At 32.4% G+C, this 20929-nt stretch overlaps 1 protein-coding gene across 1 annotated transcript; it reads right to left on the bottom strand.

Moving 5' to 3' along the window:
- Positions 1 to 1343: 1343 nt before the first annotated feature.
- Positions 1344 to 4210, bottom strand: LOC132181330 (putative cyclin-D6-1). Its single transcript, XM_059594505.1, has 6 exons — positions 3898 to 4210; positions 3709 to 3789; positions 3340 to 3435; positions 3054 to 3255; positions 2831 to 2961; positions 1344 to 1910 (listed from the first exon to the last, which is right to left on the bottom strand). Exons 1-6 carry the CDS (start codon positions 4072 to 4074, stop codon positions 1662 to 1664), a joined length of 936 nt encoding a protein of 311 aa, XP_059450488.1. The 5' UTR covers positions 4075 to 4210; the 3' UTR covers positions 1344 to 1661.
- Between the last annotated feature and the right edge of the window lie 16719 nt (positions 4211 to 20929).

Genomic DNA, 20929 nt, shown 5'->3' on the forward strand with positions numbered 1-20929 from the left:
CTCAAAAACTGGGGTCCAGATATCTTTGATAAGGATATCTCATTAGGGGGGGACCATCCAACGGCTCACATCCAAGGGATCACATGATTAATAATTTTCTTGTCACAAAAAACCCTATACCTCAAAAGAAACTTATATTATAAGAGACAGATTTGGCTTACATGCTGTTAGTAAAATAACAGCATATATGTTATAGTTTAATCAACGGTTAAGATTAAATTTTTTAAAATCTCTCTTTATTTTTTCTCTCATATTAAAAGTTTTTAAAAATAAATCAACTTTAAGATTCAATCTTGACTATTAATTAAACTACTGCTGTTATTAAAGCCAAATTCACGGGACAACCTATGAACCTATTGAATTCATTGATGGTTGTCTAGAGAAGAAAAATAATAATTAAAAACTGAAAAAAAAAAAGAAAAAAGAAAAAAAAAAAAAAAAACATAGTTATTGCAAATCCATGAAGCAAAGGTACCGAAGCTTATAGGATTTTAAAGAATTATTATTTGATAAGAATGTGTTTGGCAGTGTGATTTTAAAGACCACAAATACAACTTCAAACCAAATCACAGTTTAAGAATGCATTTTAAAAACGCACAATTTTAAAAGTTAAATTTATTTTTAAATTACGCATTTTGAAATCATCAAACTCAAATAAATACAATAAAACAAAACAAATGTGAACCATAAATAGTTTCTTTCCATTAGATTCCCGCGCTGCACATAAAGAAAGGTACAAATTTATTATTAGAAAAACTTTATTTTGGCTTCCTAAACTTTTACTCGATTTTACAAACCCCCCATGAACTTTTAAATCTCTCATTTTGGATCCTTGAACTTTAAATTACTCTCAATTAAAACCCTTCCGTTAATTTTAACAGTTAAAAATACAAAAAAGACCAAAATGTCCTTGATTTTTATTTTTATTTTAAATAAAAAAACATTTTGAAAGTTAGAATTTTATACAAAAGTCAGGGGTATAAACGTCATGTAACATTTAAAATCTAACCGAAGGATCCACATTGAGAGTGATTGAAAGTTCAGGAGTCCAAAATGAGAGATTTAGAAATTCAGGAAAATTTGTAAAATCGAGTAGAAGTTGAAAGGGCCAAAGTGATGTTCTCCTTATTATTATTATTATTATTTATTTTTTTATTTTTTTAGAAAATTGTTGTTTTGTTATTGACATTATTATTCCTTGGCCAGAAGCTAACACAACCACATAAAACCAGAAGTAGAGACAAAAAATTTTGTTCCTAGAAAATTGATGTTTTGTTTATTGATATTATTATTTATTAGTTTGCCAGAAGCTAACACACCCACACTAAAACAAAAAGTACATAAAACAGAAAATTCAACCCTACAATTCAAAGTTATGTTTTGTCTTTGTTTGGTCCCTAGGAAAAACAAATGGAAACAAAAATTCTCTTCTCTCTTCTCCCATCTGTCTTACCCAAAGAGAGCAATGGGCCATACTCTCATCAGATCATGCAACAGTGATTTAATTTCGCCCATGAAATATCAACTTCTTTGATCTTTCTCACCCACCCCACCTCTCCTTTTTTTTTTTTCTTTTTTTTTTTTCTTCTGTTTTTCCCCCCTGCAGCAGGTACCGTTACTCTCATAGATGAGTGAAAAAACTTTTTCTGGAATCAGGCTCATCAGTACTGTGGAATCCGAGAAATCTGGACCGTGAGATTTCCACAGTAATCAATGATTTTTCTCCTCTTTATGTCTCTCTCTGGCCTCATTGTAGTAAAAGTGCCATTAGTTTTTTCACTTTCGGAGCTTGAAAACTTCTGGTCTAACACATTGACCGTTGTCACTGAGCTCGATACCATCTCCAGCACTGACTCGTACCCATCTATCACAATCTCCTGCATCTCCTTGAAGCATTGCAACAACTCCTCCTGCAACAACATCATCATCTAATATATATCAGAAATTTGGGAATCAAGAGCATCACAATAGAGAAATCTCCAAATTTGAAACAAGATGGATAAAATTGATTAAGAAATGATGAAATTGCAGGTTTCTTTGCAATGATAAGCTGTTCATCTTGCTGTAATACATATTTTTTAATGCGAAAATCATTTTGATAATGCCAAAAAGTTCAAATGTTTAAGCTTATAAATTTAATTATTTAATTTATATTATAATATACTCACATTTGCTTAGCCATTTTTTACTTTTATTTAAATAGATAAACAAAACAATAAAATATTATGCATCTCAAATGGAAAATACATTCTTATTACATTTGTGAATAATGCACTGCTACATGTAGCGGACACTGTTCACACTTCTATCTCATTAATATACTATTTCTCTCTTTCGCATCTCTTTTTTTTCCAAAATTTTCTCATATTATTTTCCTCTTTACATTTATCTTTTCTCAAAATTTTCTCATACTATTTCTCTCTTCACATCTCTCTTTTACCAAAAGTTGAAAAATAGGATATTTAGAAAAAAATACAATCCTTACAAAAAAAATTAAAGAAATAATATTTAAATTATATAAATAAAAAAAAAAAAATAGATACTCGGATGTATGATGTTTTTTTAAAACTCAGTAGGTAAACTAAATAAAGTGAGTTTTGATTGATTATTTTGCATAAAAACATGTATAAACCAATGTGAACGCTCATCGGTACAATGTGCATAAACCAATATGAATGCTCTAGCAAATGAGGTCCAATACATAAAATATTTAATTAAAATGGAAGCTTCATGCTAGTTAAATTATTAATTATTCAAAAGCTTAGAAAAGAGATAATTTAATCAGTAAAATAACAAGAACGTTTGAAAAGACTAAAGCTAGAATGTTTACTTTATTTACATATGAACAATTGGATGTTGCGCTTCGGAAGCAAGGATATTGCAAGGGCAATAATTCATGAGCGGCAGAGAGAAGTGCTGAAGCAGCAATTACTGAAGGCTTGAACTCCAAAAGCTTAATATCTGCAAAAGAAATAAAGTTGTCTGAGCTGAAGCAGAGGAAAAGTGACCAATAGTTCATATTGACTTTTGTTTCATCTTTTTCTGGGAATTACCATTTTGAGCTTTGAATATGATTTCTGTAGCTCGGGCTTTGAGAGCCTGCCTCAGTGATGGGTCTTCAACTTTGAACAAGGAAATGAAATAAGATATGAAAGAAAAGGGTGTGATGGAACGCATCCGCCATTTTAGAGCTCCCAAGATGAGGATCTCCATTCTCTCCATTGTTTGTGTGTCAAAAATAAAACCTCCATCACCCTGTTCCAACAAATGAACAAAAAATTAAAATTAATACATAAGCTTTGCTCAATATTCAAAAATGTGGAGATTTGTTTGGTTTACCTGAAAATCAGCGAGGGAAAACTCTGTTTTCTTCATCTTGGCAGCTAGTGAAATGCAGGAGATGGCAAGAAGCCTTAGAACCCATGGCTTTGGTTGCTGTTATACCAAGACTCTTAGATCTCAAAGCAATTAAACCATTAAATAATCGAATTAATGTAACCATTATATTGGCATTCTGAAAAAGACCCTCTTTTTTTTCTTTTCTTTTTTTTTTTCCTTAGAAAATACTATATATATATATATATATATATATATCATTCAACACAATTTTTAAGAGTAAATAATGTACTTTCCAAATGCTATCATCAAAATACAATACTCAACAAAGATGATGAATTATCCAAGTTGCCGTGTTGTAGGTTTCTTTACCAGCATCCCCTGGCTAGATAAGAAGCGATCAAGATAATTGACGGCAAGGTAGGATAAGAGCGGATCGAAGTTGCAAGAGAACTGAAAAGGAAAAAAAAAAACGAAAAAAAGAAGAGTTTATTTAAACACTCTGTATTTTCCTCTTTCTTGCACATTTTCGAGAAATAAGGTAAAGAAAAGCGTGAATACCTTTGAAATTGAAGAGATGGTTTGTTGTCGAACAAAGATACCAAAATCTGTGGCTTGGAGACTCTGAAGGTAGTTTTCTGATGGCATGTGATCAGATTCAACGAGGAAGAGAGAAGTGATGGTGTCAGAGTGCGGTTCATGGAAATCGGTCAATGGGTTTTCGAGATCGAACTCCATGGAGAGCTTTTTCAGAACTGGGGTTGAAGATATTGCTCGCCAGACATGGTTAAGAAAAGGGAAGCAAAGCGATAAAGAAAAGCTGAGAAAGTTCTCTGTTTTATTAAAAGAAGGTTTTTGTGGAGACTTCAACTACACTCTAGCTTTGCTTGCAGCTCTCTGTTTTATAGTGTTTTGCATTGACATCTTCTCTCTCTCTTTCTCACACAGACACACAGCTCACACGCAGACACAAACACATTGGGCAGGAAAAATGAGGAGCGGAGGGGGGAGATGATCCGATGGGTCAGTGCTGCAGAGGGCGATGATGATACGTCAGAAGATGATTGGACGGAAAGTAAAAGGTCGGGTTTAATTTTTAACTTCTATTTGACTTTCCATCTTCTAGCCAATCCAATTTTTTCACGCGCGACTAATTTTTTATTTTTATTTTTATTTTTTATTAACTTATAATTTATAATTGAACATAATATAATAACAGTAATTTTAAGATTGAAATCTAAGTCCTTAATTTTATGATTTATTTTAATAAAACATGTTATATTTTATGTTGAAAATGGATTAAATAATTAATGGTTTAATACAGAAGTACTCTATTTTGTAAATCACTTTCTTATTTTATTTATTTTTTATTATATATCTTTTCCATCCAAATGGATGGGCAAATATTGCTTTTTAAAATGAACAAGACTCAATCTTGACCAAACCAAATCAAAATGGTCAAATTAAATAAACTCGGGCTCAATCAAGTCCAAGGCATTTTCCAAAGAAATTGAAATTATCTACAAATTTCCAAAGCAACCAAAGCCTAATGGTTAGCACATGGAAAGTGTGCTCAAATCACGGCACCTCTCAGACTAAAAAAAAAAAAAAAACCCTTATTGAGTATTGTAAAGCTATAACTTAATTATTTTTACGGTAAATTATTGATGGTAGGGGTGAAAATTTAGAACTGTTAACCGCTTTTGGAAAAGCGGTTATTAAAAACCACTAACCGCTAATTCTTTTTTTAAAAATATATATATAGTTTTATTATATATATTTATCTGTATGTTGTGTATAAGATTACAAGTGAAGTGATGATTTACAAAAATTGTTATAATTTTATTTGTATTATATGTTGTATAGATTGTAGAATATGACCAACAAAAATTTTGATATATAGGAATTTTTAATGTTAAAATGGTCATGGAAAGGAAAAGAAAAATTGTTTAAAGTGAGCCAAAAACGTTAAAGTGAGCCCCAAAATCGACCCAAGATCAGTCCAAAACCGGCCAAAAAAAAAAAAAAACCCAAAAAAAGTGGTTAGTTAAAAAGCCGTTATTCGGATGCGGTTAACCGCTAACCGGCTTTTCACCTCTAATTGATGGCATTTTAGTACTCAATAATCAGGAATTTTGTTTATTAACTCACTTATTTAAATGGGTTACATCAAGGTTGAGAGATCTAACATAACTAATTAATTAAGTCATTTTAGATTGACCCATATAATTTTTTTACTTTCAACCTAACATGACTAAAATCTAATAAAAAAAAACACAAATTGTCACCCTTATGGAAAGAAAATGATAATTTCTTTTAAAAAAATTAAGTTGGAATTATTTTAATTCTTAATGAACAAGAATTTCGTAAAACACCCGGAATCAACTAAAATTGGTAAAATAAATCTTAAACTAATAAAAAGCCATTGACTTTACATCTCCAAGAAAAATGTTTGTTATTTTTATTTTTTATTTTTCTGAGCAAAAAAGATGGTTGTTAAACAATCGTTGAAAAGCAGCTAATTTGCTTGTGGGGGCATCCAAAACCATCTCCCCCTACCAGTTTGTCCCACTTCGTCAAAGTTTTTTTTTTTTTTTGTCTTATCTTGTCTCCCTCTGGAAATTTTTTGGGCTTGGATGGTATTTTTAGTTTTTGTTTTATAAAAATAAAAATAGTTTTTAGTGTTTTATGTTTCAACTACATCCCAACTAATGCAGAAAATTATAGGATCTAGATTTCCAGTAATCTAAGCAACAAATGTGAAAGAGCTCTAACAGCTAGTGTCCACATGTCTGAGTAGGAAGAAGTAATTGCTTAAGACATGTTCGAGCAAGTAGGTAGCATAAGAACTTTTCTTACATTTTCCGCTCGAATTAGTAATAATTCAAACATCAAAATTGATGGAATCTCAATAATAAATAATAGGTAGCTGTAATGAAAATGAAGGTTGTAATCTTGAAACCACATAATAGATGAGTTGATGGTGTTGTCTCACAACAGTATTTCAGGCCCATCCTGCAAATGCCTATAGTTTATACATAGCTAAACCTACACCCTATAATATTATTCTACTTCTATCTTCAACCTACGTACGTTCAATAAACATTTACAATTAATTAAGATGGTTTCAATTTTTGAAAGACCATGTGATCATAGGAAATAATATTGTAATGACCTTGCAGAAATAAGGAAGAGCAATTGATTGCACATCGCACATGGTACCTTGCTAAAATAATAACATAGGTTTATCTAAAATATTTATTTTTAGATTAAATACAAAATTTAAGTTTTTAGACATCAATAAATAAAGATGAATGCTACAGTTTCTCCTAATGTTCTCTCAGTATTCTCCTGGTCCTATGTGAATATTGTTTTCAACTTTTTTTTTAAGGACTGGTGGGGTAAGTTTTTTCTGCTTTTTAAAAAAATTATCCATGTAAGACTAGGAGAACACCAAGAAAAACGGTAGCATTTATCATAAATAATTAAGATATAGTGATTGTTTTTTTTTTTTTTTTTTTTTTTTTGAAATGAATCTTTCATATTTATTCATTGAAAAAAGATTAAGAGCATAAAGCCCTTACATCAGAGAGCATAAAACTCTGATAAATCATAGCCAAAGCTATGAAGTTACAACGTTATAGAAACAAACATAAAAATCTTACAATCAAGTCCTATCTACAACTTAAACATCCGCTAACGCATGTCCAAACTTCAATTATAGAACATATCTACGCCAGATAAACTCAATCTACTACATAGGTAGCCCATATTTTCAACATTTATTTTTCCGGCCATAAGGGCAAAACCCTCACATCGAAACTAGTCCTCCTCAACCCAAAGGCTTGGATAAAAACCTTCACCCCAAAGATCGCTTATGAAAGCAGATTTAAGGAGAAGTCAAATCCTTATTAAAAAAAAAAAAAAAAAAACAAAAATACAATAAAAAAACTAGCAAATAGCTACAACAACCGAGGCAAGGGAGGCGAAAGTCCAACCAATTCCGATGAGGCGAAGAGCAGTACAACACAGTGAAGGGCGGATGGAGGCAGCGCAGTATAAGCAAAGGGATGGCCGGAGCAACTAGACTGGTCAGAAAAACCAGACAAATAAACTGAAAAAAATAAAGGAAAAAAAGAAAAGAAAGGGAGGGAGGGGAAAGAAGGAGTAGGGGGGAGGGGAAAAGAGGAGGGAGCCTCCCTTCTCCCCCACGGGTCTAGTTTTTTCTCTCTAGGTTTTTTCTCTAGGAAAAAACCTATAGTGATTGTTAATCAACGAAAATCATGAAGTTCCTAATCCATTTATTACTAATTATCAAACTCATGGTATGGATTGACAACGTTAATTCATCATTTAGTTTATGATAAAAGACCTTGGGACCTTCTCAAATCTAGGTAGGAAATATAATTAGGTAGGTGAGAATGATATGAGACATAAAAATTGCTCTTTAATTTCTTTAATTAGTTGGAGTGTTATTCGAAATTATTTCATACATACCATTATTATCTCTCTCTGCTTTTTTAGCCACATTATTATCAAATGAACATCGAGGTCAAACAAAATCTCTTACCCTATGACTACTTGAAATAATAATATTAAAATGATTTGTTTTTCTTCTTCATTTTTTTTTTCTTAAAAAAAATACGAGGCCACCCAATATGGATTGGATAAGGATCCTCTAGAGGATATTAATTGTTTATAAAAAAATTAAAAAAAAAAAGAACTCAAAATTTAATAATTTAAGGGCTTGTTTGGAGCTGTTAGCTAAGAATATTTTTTTCAATATGAAAGAAATAATAAAAATAATTCAAAAATCCACTCTACCAAACATGTGCTTAAAAATTGTTTTTAGAGAACATCAAATTATGTTTATTTAAATTGATTTTGTTTTCATATTGGACAAAACAAAACATCTCATGATGATTATTTTATCCTCTAAAAACAGTTAAAAATTATTATTTTTTAAAATACCTAATTTACTGTACAATGCACAAATAGAACTACAGGAAACCATGGAAATGATCATATCCAGCCAAGAGAGTAATTTAGTGACAGTAATTTTGTATTATATATCCTCCCAAGCTTAGAACCAAGTTGGCCTCCACAGATAAGAAATCTATGGTTGGACAAATAGAAAGACAATGACAAGTTTGAAATGTCACGGCTTCACGCCAATCCATGTAACCACTCGAAGGGAAAGTAGTCTTCCCTTGGCAGGGTGACAGCTTGGTTGCATGCCCTTGTATTCAATGTGCGAGGGTTCTCTCCTTACATGTAGATTGGCTATTATATGACAAAAGACAGCACTTACATGCATGGAAATGGTTGTACATTTTGGGGTTTGGATGATTTAATTAAAATGGAAGTCAACCAGCAAGATGCCATGGCTCAGCAATCAAGGGGGTCGGGGGCATGGATCAATTAAACTAATTAGTCCATTATGCTTTATATTATTATCATGATTATTATTATTTTGTTGGGAAACTTTACAAAACTCTCATGAACTTTTACTCATTTTGACACAATTTTTAAAAACTCTCAATTAAAGGTATTAAACTTTCAATTTCTTTCAATTATCTTATTTTGTTAAGATTTTTCGTTAAATCTTGTCAAAAATTTTAAAATATTTTTTTATTATAAAAATAAAAATATTGCAAAGATGTTGTAAAAGTATTGCAAATATGATTTTTTATTAAAACAAATAAACACATGAATCTTTACAATTTTTTATAAGAAAAAATTGCTATTTTGGGACTTTTGACAAGATTTAACGAAAAATTCTAACAGTATAGGGTAATTGAAAAAAATTAATAGTTCAATATCATTAATTGAGATTTTTTGAACTTCAGGAGAATTTTCTGAAGTTTTTCTTTATTAGTTATTCTATTGGCGAATTCAGTGCTCAAAACCTTGTAATTTTTCTTTATTTTGTCTTTCGGATGCAAGCACATTCGGGTGTGGTTAGAATGTGAAGCCTCAATACTAATTCCCAAGAGTACCGTTCGCTAGAGCGTTTGCAAGGCGTCCAAACGGCTAAAGTAATAAGAAGATGCAGTATGCTCCATTCGCAAGATGTTCATTGGTCTGTTCAAACAAATGCATTCCATAGTAAAACACGAGAACTTCGTTTGCTAGGCGTTTGTTGGGCCGTCCGAACGGGAGATGCACATAGTAAATATAGAGAGCTCTGTTCACAAGGTCGTTCGCTGGGAGTTGAAACGAAACATGACGAGAAGATTTTTAGCCTAGCTTCGTCCGAACGGGTATCCAGATCGTTTGAACGAAATTTAGCACTTGCTGTTTTAGGGGTTTTCAATCTTAGCTTGGATTTACATTAACCCTAGATGCGTTCGAACGAGACCGTCAGTCGTCCAAACGTTGCCTCGAATTTTTTATATTATGGTCTTCCTATTCAGCAAGGAAATTAAACAAAATTTTTAGTTGCCTATATATATAGCTCTTCAGAGCACGATTTTCTCAAACAATTAAGGGGGCAAGTTCTATATTGTTCTAAGAGAGAATTTTAAGGATTCAAAGTGAGTGCTGATGTGATCTTAGAAGCTGCTCTTCATCGACAATCAAGAAGCCTGTCAGAGGTTCTAGAATGGGAAATTAACAGATGAAGTTTCCAAAGGTTTTGGGAGAATTATTGCAGTAAAATGCAAAAAAGGCCACTTGTCTAAACGAGTTTGTTTCAACTTCAAAGGTTTTGTAATTGTGAACAACTTATAATTTATAGTTCTTTTATAGTTCATGATTTCCTGAGTTTGGCTATGCCGGAATGATTTTTCCTTTTGAAGAGTTCTTCAAAGATTTCCACCTTGTCATCAAAATATTTGTATCTCTTTGTTTTACTGCTTTACATATTTTGGTGAGTGATTGTTACAAGCTTCTAATTTTTAATTCCGCATTATTCTTGATAAAGACCTATTCACCGCATTTATATGTATTTTTGGAATCTAGTTTATATTTTCACTCCTATTTTGTTTTTATGTTTTTTGTTTTTATAATGAGAGAGTACTTCACGACGTCTATATATATTTTGTCACTAATTAATTAAAGTCCACTTTCAAGGGTGAAATTCGAATGGTTATGCCTTACAAGCAGAAAGAGACTGTCAATAGGACAAAAAACACTATTATCTTTTATATCCATGCTTTTTGTTTTTTTGAGAAAATATCCATGCTAATATGTAATACAAGATTGCAATAATGGGATGGAAAATAGAAATCAATAGATGATCTATATTTAGGCATAAATAGGATTAATCGTTAGGTTATTGCAATGGACTAAGCCATCTTTAGGAAGGGAATACCAATGTGGTGATAGTACCGTTGAACCATCACATATGTCAAAAGCTTAAACTAATAGAAAATAATAAATTTAATCGCTTAAATGATTATAGGCACATGTTTAGTCTAATCTCATATAGATTTGACATGTATTATCTAGGTTGATTTGGGTTATATAAATGAATATATAAAGAACTTTAATTATGACTAGTTTTTTTGTAATGTCATATAATAAACTTGATTATGCGTGTCTCTAAATCATGACAATGGCATTGATTGAAGTACTAGTTAGAGGGGGTATGTATATATATTTTTTTTCTTCTTTTTTTTGAATGGATTGGCATAGTCATTAGACTTCATTACGTCAACAAGTGAAAAATACATTTGAGGTACTAGTCTCCTCTACAGCTCTACATACATAACAATATTTTCTTCTGCACTTGGGGCCTCCACCAGAGAGATATCATGCAGACAATGGAAAGCTTGTGTTCTAATAATTGCCTGTTATCATTCTCATACTTGATCTACACATGTATCCTTAATTAATTTGAGTTGGCTTGCATGGCCCCCCCTCGTTTTGAAATTTCTTTTCTTTTACCTGTTCTTGAAAATTATCACGTGGTCCTAAAACTAAATTGTTATAATTCATAAGCCATTAAGGATTGAGAGGCTAAATAGGTGAGACTTTCCTGACAACTGATGAGTGTGGCTTTTGCACCAATAATACCTACTATACACACCGACAATTTTTTAATACTCAGGACCCCTCTATGGTCCATGAGCCACGACATGCATAAATTCCAACATATAAATAGATAAAATTAGGAGATGCATGAAGGAGTATTTAGAGTCATAAAAAATAGAAGCCTCAGTTTAATCTGCTTTGTCTGTGAGCTAAATATGCTGGTCCCTTTTCTTGCAACTATCTCAGTCTCAATTGGTCAAACTTATAAAGGGTAATGGGAACAGAGACAATAAGTCTAATTTTAAAAGCCAAACAGTCATCATATGTGCGGTCATTGTTGAGTGCAAAAAGGCCACAGCATACTTCTCAAATGCACCTACTTTTGAAATTATTCACCAATCCATTTATAACTTTGACCCAAACCCCACATGGACCTATTTTCTTTTACCTACTTTATGGGGCACCATTTATAGGGCAAATAAATTCCAGATGAGCCTCCATTCTATGATTATAAAAGCAACAATAGAAATGCTATATACATACTCATTCTATTAGGTTAAAAAACAAATATTGATGGGCATTAATGTCAAGTCAACCCAATGAAATATGAAAGAATGAAAGTATAGTATATATGTAGCACTACTTAAAAAAAAAAAAGGTAACGACATTGGAGCATGACCTTGAAAGAGGGGCATTGACCTTGTCAAGTGCTCATCAAGTGGCTGATGATGGGGACGAATGAAGATCTTTATATATAGTTCGAATTTCTGAATTTGATTGAAGTTTGGACAGCTCACAAAGGACAAATAAACTTATATTTTAAGCTGATCATTGGAGCATGAGAGTTTTGTTGCCCCCTAATTAACTTAATTAGGCTGTTGAAATTTTACTGAAATTCGAGCACCCTAATTAAAAGGAATTTCAATCCGAATGGTGCATGAGATCTCAATTGAATTGACCCAAATTCCTCATGATATATTGGTAATTATGTAACGAAAAATTATTGGGTTGTCACCCAAGACGGCCCCTTAGGCATTTATTTAGTCATATTCAATTATTTTCATGTACGTTTCCTTTGAAGTGGTACATCGCATTATTTGTTTTTCTAGTGATTTCGAACAAGCTAGCTAGCTTGCTTTTTCAGTGTTTTATAGTATGATTTATATAATCATTTTACTTATATTAAGAAATTAGATATAGAGGTTTCTTTCTTCTTCTTCTTCTTCTTCTTTTTTTTTTTTTTTTTTGTGGTGGAATGATAATGAAAATAGGACAAAAATTATATATATAAGTTACAGGATTAAATTTGGATTAATGTACGTGATGGTATATATTGTGCAAGTATATTTTGATAAGTAGTCGTCTTGACATATATATATAGAACATAGCGTAATGAGAATGATTTTCCTGCCAGAGTATAAGGATTTGATTCAAGAGCCAAGGTCTCAGTTTTGACGATATTTTTTGAGCCAAGGTTCAATTTGATCTGAACCTAATGTCATTTAAATGATAACGGCTTTATTTATCGATAATTTTTTTTTTTCTAAACTGGATTGAAATATGATAAACTTCTCTTACAACAAAGGAATTATGCCTCTCTAAATGTCTGGAAGTCATGGGTTATGAGCCTTATATAAAATTAGAGAAAAAGTAATTCAAGCGCAGGACCTCCAGCCATGAGTTCCCTCACACTGATGATTCAGCAGGCTAGGGGAACGGTGTAGTAGACTCTCGGTCAGATTTTTATCTCTTAAAAGTTATGTGACTTTGAAAATCATTATTAGATCTCAGTTTAATAGTGATCAATTTCAAATGCATTGTTGATTTTATATGTCAAATTATCTTTGGGGGGACAAAAATCCTACTTTTAACATTACTCTTTAAAAAAAAAAAAAAAACATGACTTTTTAAGCTAAACCGGCTAGGGCTTCACAGTTTTCTTGCTCGTAATGTTTCTATGCTGTCTTACTGCAGGTCCGACGGAGCGCTTCTGCCAATATGTGATCTTTCCGTTCGAACGGTCACAGATTGTGAATCGATTGCAGTGTTCTGCCAACCTCAATTGTTTCTTCATTTCTTAGCAGGTTCGGACGAAATCCAACAATTACAACGACCAACATGCATATGTTATAGAATCCTTAAATTTATTCATTGAACTTTGAAGCCTCTCGTTCAAACGTTAATGTGTGCAAGCCACACCAACTAGTAAGATCTGGAACTCAATTGCTTGATGGGCTCATTTGAACCTCCTTCGAATGTCACTTTAATTTGATCGAGTGAATCTGGTTCACTTAATTGGCGTCTGCCATTCGAATCCCATTGGACCACCAGTCTAACCGAGTGGCCCGTTCTGCCTCTAAACTTGGTTTCTTGTGTGAAATCACCTGGTTCGAGCATCTACCAAACTGTTTGACAAATAATCTCAAATTATTTGTGGACAAGATTTTGAGCATGTTTATAAGGAGTGAACGACTATTTTCTATTGAACTGGTTTTATGAGATGAGTTAAATTCACGAATTTTTTTATGGTATCAGAACCTATCACAGGACAAATGGTGCTCACACTACTTACCCCATGATCACAAAGATTGGGAAAAATACTGGGCTATACGTAAGGGAGAATGTTGAGGAATTAAATAATTTCACATCACCTGTGGACACATATTTATAAGGAGTGGGCAACCCTCTCCTATTGAACCGATTTTATGAAATGAGTAAAGCCCACAAATTTATTCACAACCAAGGTACAGATTGATTAAGCCATTAGGTTCGTCAATATTAAGTGGCAACTTAGCCTAATTAATAAAACCTACACTTTACTGATTTGATTTGACAAAGAATTTGCAGCACTAAAAACCTAACAAAAACATGTTGTAATTCAAATTCTTCAAGACTCAACCGTTTGTTTATCTACTACAATACTTGTTCTTGACCACCTAAACCGAGTCCTAGGAGTTTATCGGTGAGAATATTAACATCTTCAACCTAGCAAGGGATAGCAATTAAAGACAAAAAGAGAAATGAAACAGGGTAAAGCTCCCTAAACACTTCGTAGATTTACTGATCTATGATCATAATTAATTGCTCCCTAATGTTAATTCAAAGAACAGTCTTAATTAGCAATCCTAAGTTGTTGAATAGAAAGGTGCCCACATAGCATGATATGATTGCATTGCCATGTGTTTATTCATATAAGTAAGTCCCCATAGGATTCTCCTTTAGTCTTAAGGAATAAACTATAATGTACGTGATTGATCAGCATTTGAGTCTGGGGAGAAGTTCTAAAATGTTTTAGGTTAAGTTAGAAGACAAAAAGCTAAACATATCAGAAGAAGCCAAACAGCTTTCAAGTGTTTCCTCACTTCGATATGCCTTCGAAGAACGTAACGTTCCATCTTTTGGGGGTTGCTTCAAGCTATATATATATATATATATATATATATATATATATATATATATATTATCTGAACCTTTTTTTTTTTTTTTTAATGCTTTTACTTTCCTTGTTGGGTGTCTTCTTCTTTGACGAAAACAATTGATTCTCTTTTGCTGCATTGGTGGAAGAGAAAGCCTAAAGAAACCCATTTTTTGTTTTTTTCACTCATTGGAAGACTATAATAACACTCCCTTTTGCTTTTACTCTTCCTCTAAATATATATATATAATAACTTTACAAAAGAATGGGAATGGCAGGAGGTGAACAGGGAGAGGGATTGCACGCTTGGAATGATCATTACGTGAGTAGAAGGGAAACTTGGAGAGAGAGAGAAAGAGAGAGGCATGATGATGATGAGTGCATGTTTCACGCCATACCCCCATGCACATAACACCATCATTAATAAAACTCTTCGTCTGCTACATTGGTTGTAGACAAGCAAGTGGACCTTCTTCTACTTGGGACAAAATCAAAAACCTACATCAATTATTTATGCTCTTTGGAAGGCAATGACAGTGTACTTACAAGCCAGCTTGCGACAGAGAGAGAGAGTTTTAATCCCATTTTCTTACAGTAGTGGAGTACTATTGCAACTATAACTAGTATAGGTTCTTGTTGAATGCATGCCTATTCAAAATTAATCCCATTTCTCATTGTTAGTGTGAGTATTAGATCTTTCATATATATGAGGACAAGTAATAGAGTTTTTCGCAATAAAATTAAAAAAAAAAAAAAACAAAATTAGTCTAGTGGAATAGAGTGGAATAGGTATATAGCATTTAGCATTTCTCTAATTGAATTTCTCAAATATTTCGAATATGTTACACGACTTGTTTGGTAACCAAATTCAGAAAATGCATTTAGAAACATATAGTAACAAAGAGGTCAATACATAACTTCTTTTTAGGAAAAACTTCACAAAACCTCTTTGAACTTAGGGTATCGAGCTTTCAATTTTTTGCAATATTCCACATCCGTTGGGATTTTCCATTAAATCTTGTAAAAAATTTCAAAATACCCCTATTTTTTTTATATAAAAAAAATACAAAAATTAGGCGTAGGTATTTTTGCAAATTTTGTTAAATCTTGACTAACAAATAAATATTTACAATTTTTTATTATTTTAAAATAAAAATTAGGGGTAGTTTTGGAATTTTTATAGGATTGAACATAAAATTCTAACAGATGGGAGATATTGCAAAAAATTGAAAGTGATACCTAAATTACGAGTTTTTTTTTTTTTTTTTTATAAAGTTAACCATCTTGAACTTTGAACTTTTTTGTAATTATCTCCATAAACTTTAAAACTCTCAATTTAGTTTATCCAACTTTAAAAAGTTTGCAATGTCTCCGTTCTCTTAGGATTTTCAATTTTCAAATAAATCCTGATGGAGGATGCCAAAATAACCCTGTTTAAAAAAGAAAAAAATTTGTTGTCGGGTTGACCCACTGCCAAGCCGTGGTTTCCATTTTTTTTTTCTTAGAAATTTTAATTATTTAAAAATTGTATACATTGGTATAAGGGACAACTTACCTATATTCCATCTAATTTAACCTCAAATCTTAATGGTAGAAGCGACATTACAAATATTATAAAGTTGCATACACTAAATTAAGATTTTTTAAAGTTTCGGAGAATAATCACAAAATTTTTGAAAATTCAAGGGTATTAAATGAAGTTTACTCATTTATTTTACCATGTTTGACATCAAAAATGCTAGGAGGGTTATTTATTTATTTATTTATTTTTATTTTGCTTATTAAGGTTGCATTTGTTTCAAGAAAAAAATGGTTTATGAGGAAAAAATGTTTTCCTTGAAAATGTTTTTTGGGAAAATTGTTAGGGTTTTTAGTGTTGGCAAATTCAGCGTCAAAAGATATTTGGTACTAAGTTTTGGTTTATGGTTAAGTTGGTGAAAAAGTAGATCCAAGACATGTTTATTAAAGTTTGTGCATATGTCAATATTGACTTAGTTGGACTAAAATGGTTCCGAGCTCCATTTGAATCAAACTTCATGGTGTTAGAAAGTTGACTCAAAATCCTACAACTTTATATTTCACAAACATTTTCCAATTCCAATGTTTACTGGGTCAAAATGGGTCGTGAATAGAAGTCTGAAAATCTGACATTTTGGGAACCGACTTTATGATTTTGTGGCCACTTTCTCAAGTCTATTTAAGGGCATTTGGAGCACGAAATTTGTAAGGATTGTATGCAATATTTTCAGAGAAAAAAGAGGCTATTCCTTCATGTGTAGAAAACGAAAATTCTTATTTTTGTGCTTTCAAATATTACTTCTCTCTTAGAGTCTTTTGTTGTAAATCATAACCAATTTCATCAACAACAATTGAAGTCTACGAGAGTTCCGATAAAAGGAAATCAAGTAGAGGAATTGTTCCAGATGTTTTGGGGAGGCTACTGGGTAGAAGTCAAGTGGGTTGCTTGTCTTATGTAAAAGAGTATTAACTTCAAAGGTTTTGTAAGTGTGAACTTTTTGTAATCCTTATTCTTTTATAGTTGATTGATTTATTAGATTTGGCTATCCCATAGTAATTTTACTTTTGAAGAATTCTTCAAAAGGTTTTGATCACTTCGTCACCAACATCCTTGTGTTGAATGTGTGTTGATTGATATTTTGTGATTTGTCTTTATTTCACTACTAAATAATTTTTGTGGTTGATAATTTTTAAATTTCGCATTATCTTATGAACACATATTCAACCCACTTCCAAGCGTTGTTTGGAGTCTAGTTTCCAATCAAATATTCAATCAAACCAGATCACCTGAAGGGCTACCTTTCTGCCTACTTGCTGATAGAAAAGCTTTTTCTCGAGTTAAAGCCTGTTTTGTTTGGCTTATTGCACGTGGTGGTACAGGGCGAGAGTTGACTTCTCAATCCCCGTTGAGAGTTTCCTTGATCCTTCGGCCGTGTGTTTTAGGCCGGATCGGAAAGACCAATTATCAAAGTTTCATAAATATGGTTTGATGTTCCGGTGCTATGACCTCATCCGCCAGAAAGTCTCTCCGATTCCTTTCGGAGAGAAAGCGGCCAAGTTGACTTTCGACGTCGTGTCAAAATCATTGATTTTCCAGTGTTTGGTTAAGACCCTAAAAATAATTTTTCATTGTTTGGCTGGTACAAAAATATTTGTCAACTACAAGACTGCAACATAAAATTTTAAACGAGAAACATCTCAGAATTATCAAATTACGCCAAACGCCAGTGCCGACAATTCAAAAGAAAAACTAAGAATCCAACAAAAACCCATGCATAGATGCAAAGGAAATTGAGATAGGGAAGTGTGTTTTTTCTTTTAGGGGAGGAAGGAGGCAGTTGCTGGGAGGCTACAATGGATGGGGGCAATCATGAGATAATGAGAGTTTAAGAGAGATTACATGGAGGATGGTAGACCACAATTAGAAAAAAGGAAGGGGAAAGCTAAGTTTCTTTGTGAGGGTGGTTGTGGTTGCTATATGGGAGGAAGGTTAGGACAGGATAAAGGGGATGGCGGCCAAGAGGCGAAAGGGAACCATGCAAGAGTGAGGGGAAATTTGGTTCCTTTACAATGGTGAGGGATGTTTCAGTTCGGGGAGAGGGTGGTGGAAGAGATAAAGGGAAACAAACTCCAAAAAATGGCTTATGCCTCCTCCATACAAAGGTATATTTGTAGTGTACTTAGAAATAATTTTTCGTTGACTAATATTTTTTGCATTTACCAAATATTGAGAATTAAGAAAAACGTACTAGTAGTTTTTTTTTTTTTTAAATGACATAAATTAGCTTCAAACTGGTTTATAGCTAATTTATAAAAAATGACATGTGTCCCTTAGCATGTGAGAATGACATGTTTTTTTAATGGCATATTCTTCTCACATATTTTCATAAATTAATAAGAAAGCATATGTTGTTGGGGAGATAATCAGAGATTTTACTAAAAGTAACTTAATATACATATTTGTTCACCACTCTAGCCCAAAAGCCTAAGCTAATGGGCTTGAATCTACTTATGTATATTAACCACTATTTTTCTCAATTTGGGACTCAACACTGACAAGTGCACTCACAACAATCTTCCCACTCACTTATAAGTTCCTTCCACATTGACTCAACTCTCCCTCACTTGTGAGTCTTTTTACATTTTCAAAAGTGTCCTGCATCAAGAGTTGCGTTAGAGGGCCACAGAACGCAACTCCAAATTAGACGTGTCCAGACACCCGTTTTAGAAAACTAACCATTGCTCTAATACTAGTTGGGGAGATAAACGATTTGAGAGTTTTTATCAAAAGTACATTAATATACATATTTGAACATCATTTAAGCCCATTAGCCTAAGCTAATGGGCTTGAATCCACTTTGGTATATTAATGTAATACACCAAAAAATAAAATCTATTTTTTAAAAAAATATATAATCTTTTTTCAAATACACTTGATTCTTGAGACAAATATGTTTACATGAAATTAGGGTTCTTTCTTTTTTTTTTTTTTTTTTTAAAAAAAAGGGGCGGGGGGGTATCCATACATGATCGATCCTCTACATTATTGGATCGATCCTCAAGCGTCAGAAATCTGATTTTGAGCGCCAAAAATCCTAAAAACTCAACCCTAAACCTATTTAAACCAAACCCCTTAAAACCTATTTGCACGAAAAACCTAGCCTCTAAAGTCAAAGCTTGAGAGCAGTCCAAAACTAATGGTCTCCGACGATTTCCAAGACTTTGATGATCTTTTTCCTCTGTTTTCTCAAGGTAAAACTTTAATCCTCTATGCTTATTCTATATACCTTTTGTAATCCTATGATTCTTTAGCTCTTTTCATATTTCTGACTTAGCCACACCGTTTTAATCATTAATATTAAATTTTTTGGGGAAAATACACTTTACCCCTTGAACTATCCACTCATTTGCATTTTTAGCCTTAATGTTTAAAAACTCCATCCTCAAAAAAAAAATTCAGTTGTTGACTAGACCATTCGAGCTTTTTTTTTCCCCAAAACCCTCATCCCAAGTTTAAAAAAAAAAAAAAAATTATGGGGTGGCTGGCCACTTCTTAAGTTTTAAACTTTTTTTTTAAAAAAAAAAAAAAATTGGGATGGGGGCATTTTGGGGGAAAAAAAGAGAGTCAAAATTGTCGAATTGCAACAATTTGGAAGTTTGGGGGGGATAAAGTGTCACTTTTTAAACATTGGGTTTACTATTATTTTATAAATGGTGTTATATGTTACGTATATAAGTCTTAATATATTCAAAGAACATTTTAAATCAACATGAACACACACGTTTAATATTTTATGATTGGTTCAAGATAACTAAGTTACGTTTTTGATATGAACTTTTGATAACTCATATTAAAAGCGTAACCTTTATATCCTGAAATTTTTTGTGAACATTTCCATGTGTTTTCAAAACCCTATAGACATTTTAGGATGTTTACATATGTGTTCGGGAGGTCCAAAAGGCCCAAACCTGGTGCTGGAAATCACCAGGATCAATCCCTACCAAGCAGGATCAATCTTGGTCCGTACAGGATTGATTACAGCCCATCAAGATGAATCCTAGAATGTCCGGATTGATCCCAAAACTTTCAAATTGATCCCAAATGTGTTGGAAGCCCAAGTGTTTTCGATGTGTGATTCAAAATCCTAAGAGTGCTTTAAGTCTATGTTTAGCATTTGTTTAATTATAAGTTGGTTTACAATGAGTGAAGTTAGGATGTCTGAAGAATCATTTGATTGTTCGAGGAAAGCGAATACTTACGAAACTGAGATTTTACCAAGAGTATATTAATATACATATTTAAACATCATTCTAGCGCAAAAGTCTACAATGTTGGGCTTTAATCCACTTTGGTATATTAACCACTCTTTCTTTTTACTTTCTTGATGTGAGACTCAACACTCACTAATAGACTTAAAACATTTGGTACCAATTCTTGGGAGATTCATACCTTGTGAGTCTTTTTTCGTAAGCCCATAGTATAGCATGATGAGACACCATATAATTCAAAAGCTTAACACCATAATATAACATGTTGAATTTATGTGTAAGCTATACATTATACTCTTATTGCCTAATTTTGTTTACAATACAAAATACTCTATTTTATAGAGCTTACACATAAATTCAAATCACCTAATTTAGGGTGATCAAATCATAATCAAATCCTTAAATTTAGGCTAA

Source organism: Corylus avellana, chromosome ca5 (assembly GCF_901000735.1).
Source record: "Corylus avellana chromosome ca5, CavTom2PMs-1.0".
Lineage (NCBI taxonomy): Eukaryota > Viridiplantae > Streptophyta > Magnoliopsida > Fagales > Betulaceae > Corylus > Corylus avellana.

Coding starts and splice junctions, on each gene's coding strand:
- LOC132181330 (XM_059594505.1), bottom strand. CDS start 4,074: ATGGAGTTCGATCTCGAAAACCCATTGACCGATTTCCATGAACCGCAC. Junction 3,790..3,897: donor CCATCTCTTCAATTTCAAAG/GTATTCACGCTT, acceptor TTTCCTTTTCAG/TTCTCTTGCAACTTCGATCC. Junction 3,256..3,339: donor TTTCCCTCGCTGATTTTCAG/GTAAACCAAACA, acceptor TTGTTGGAACAG/GGTGATGGAGGTTTTATTTT.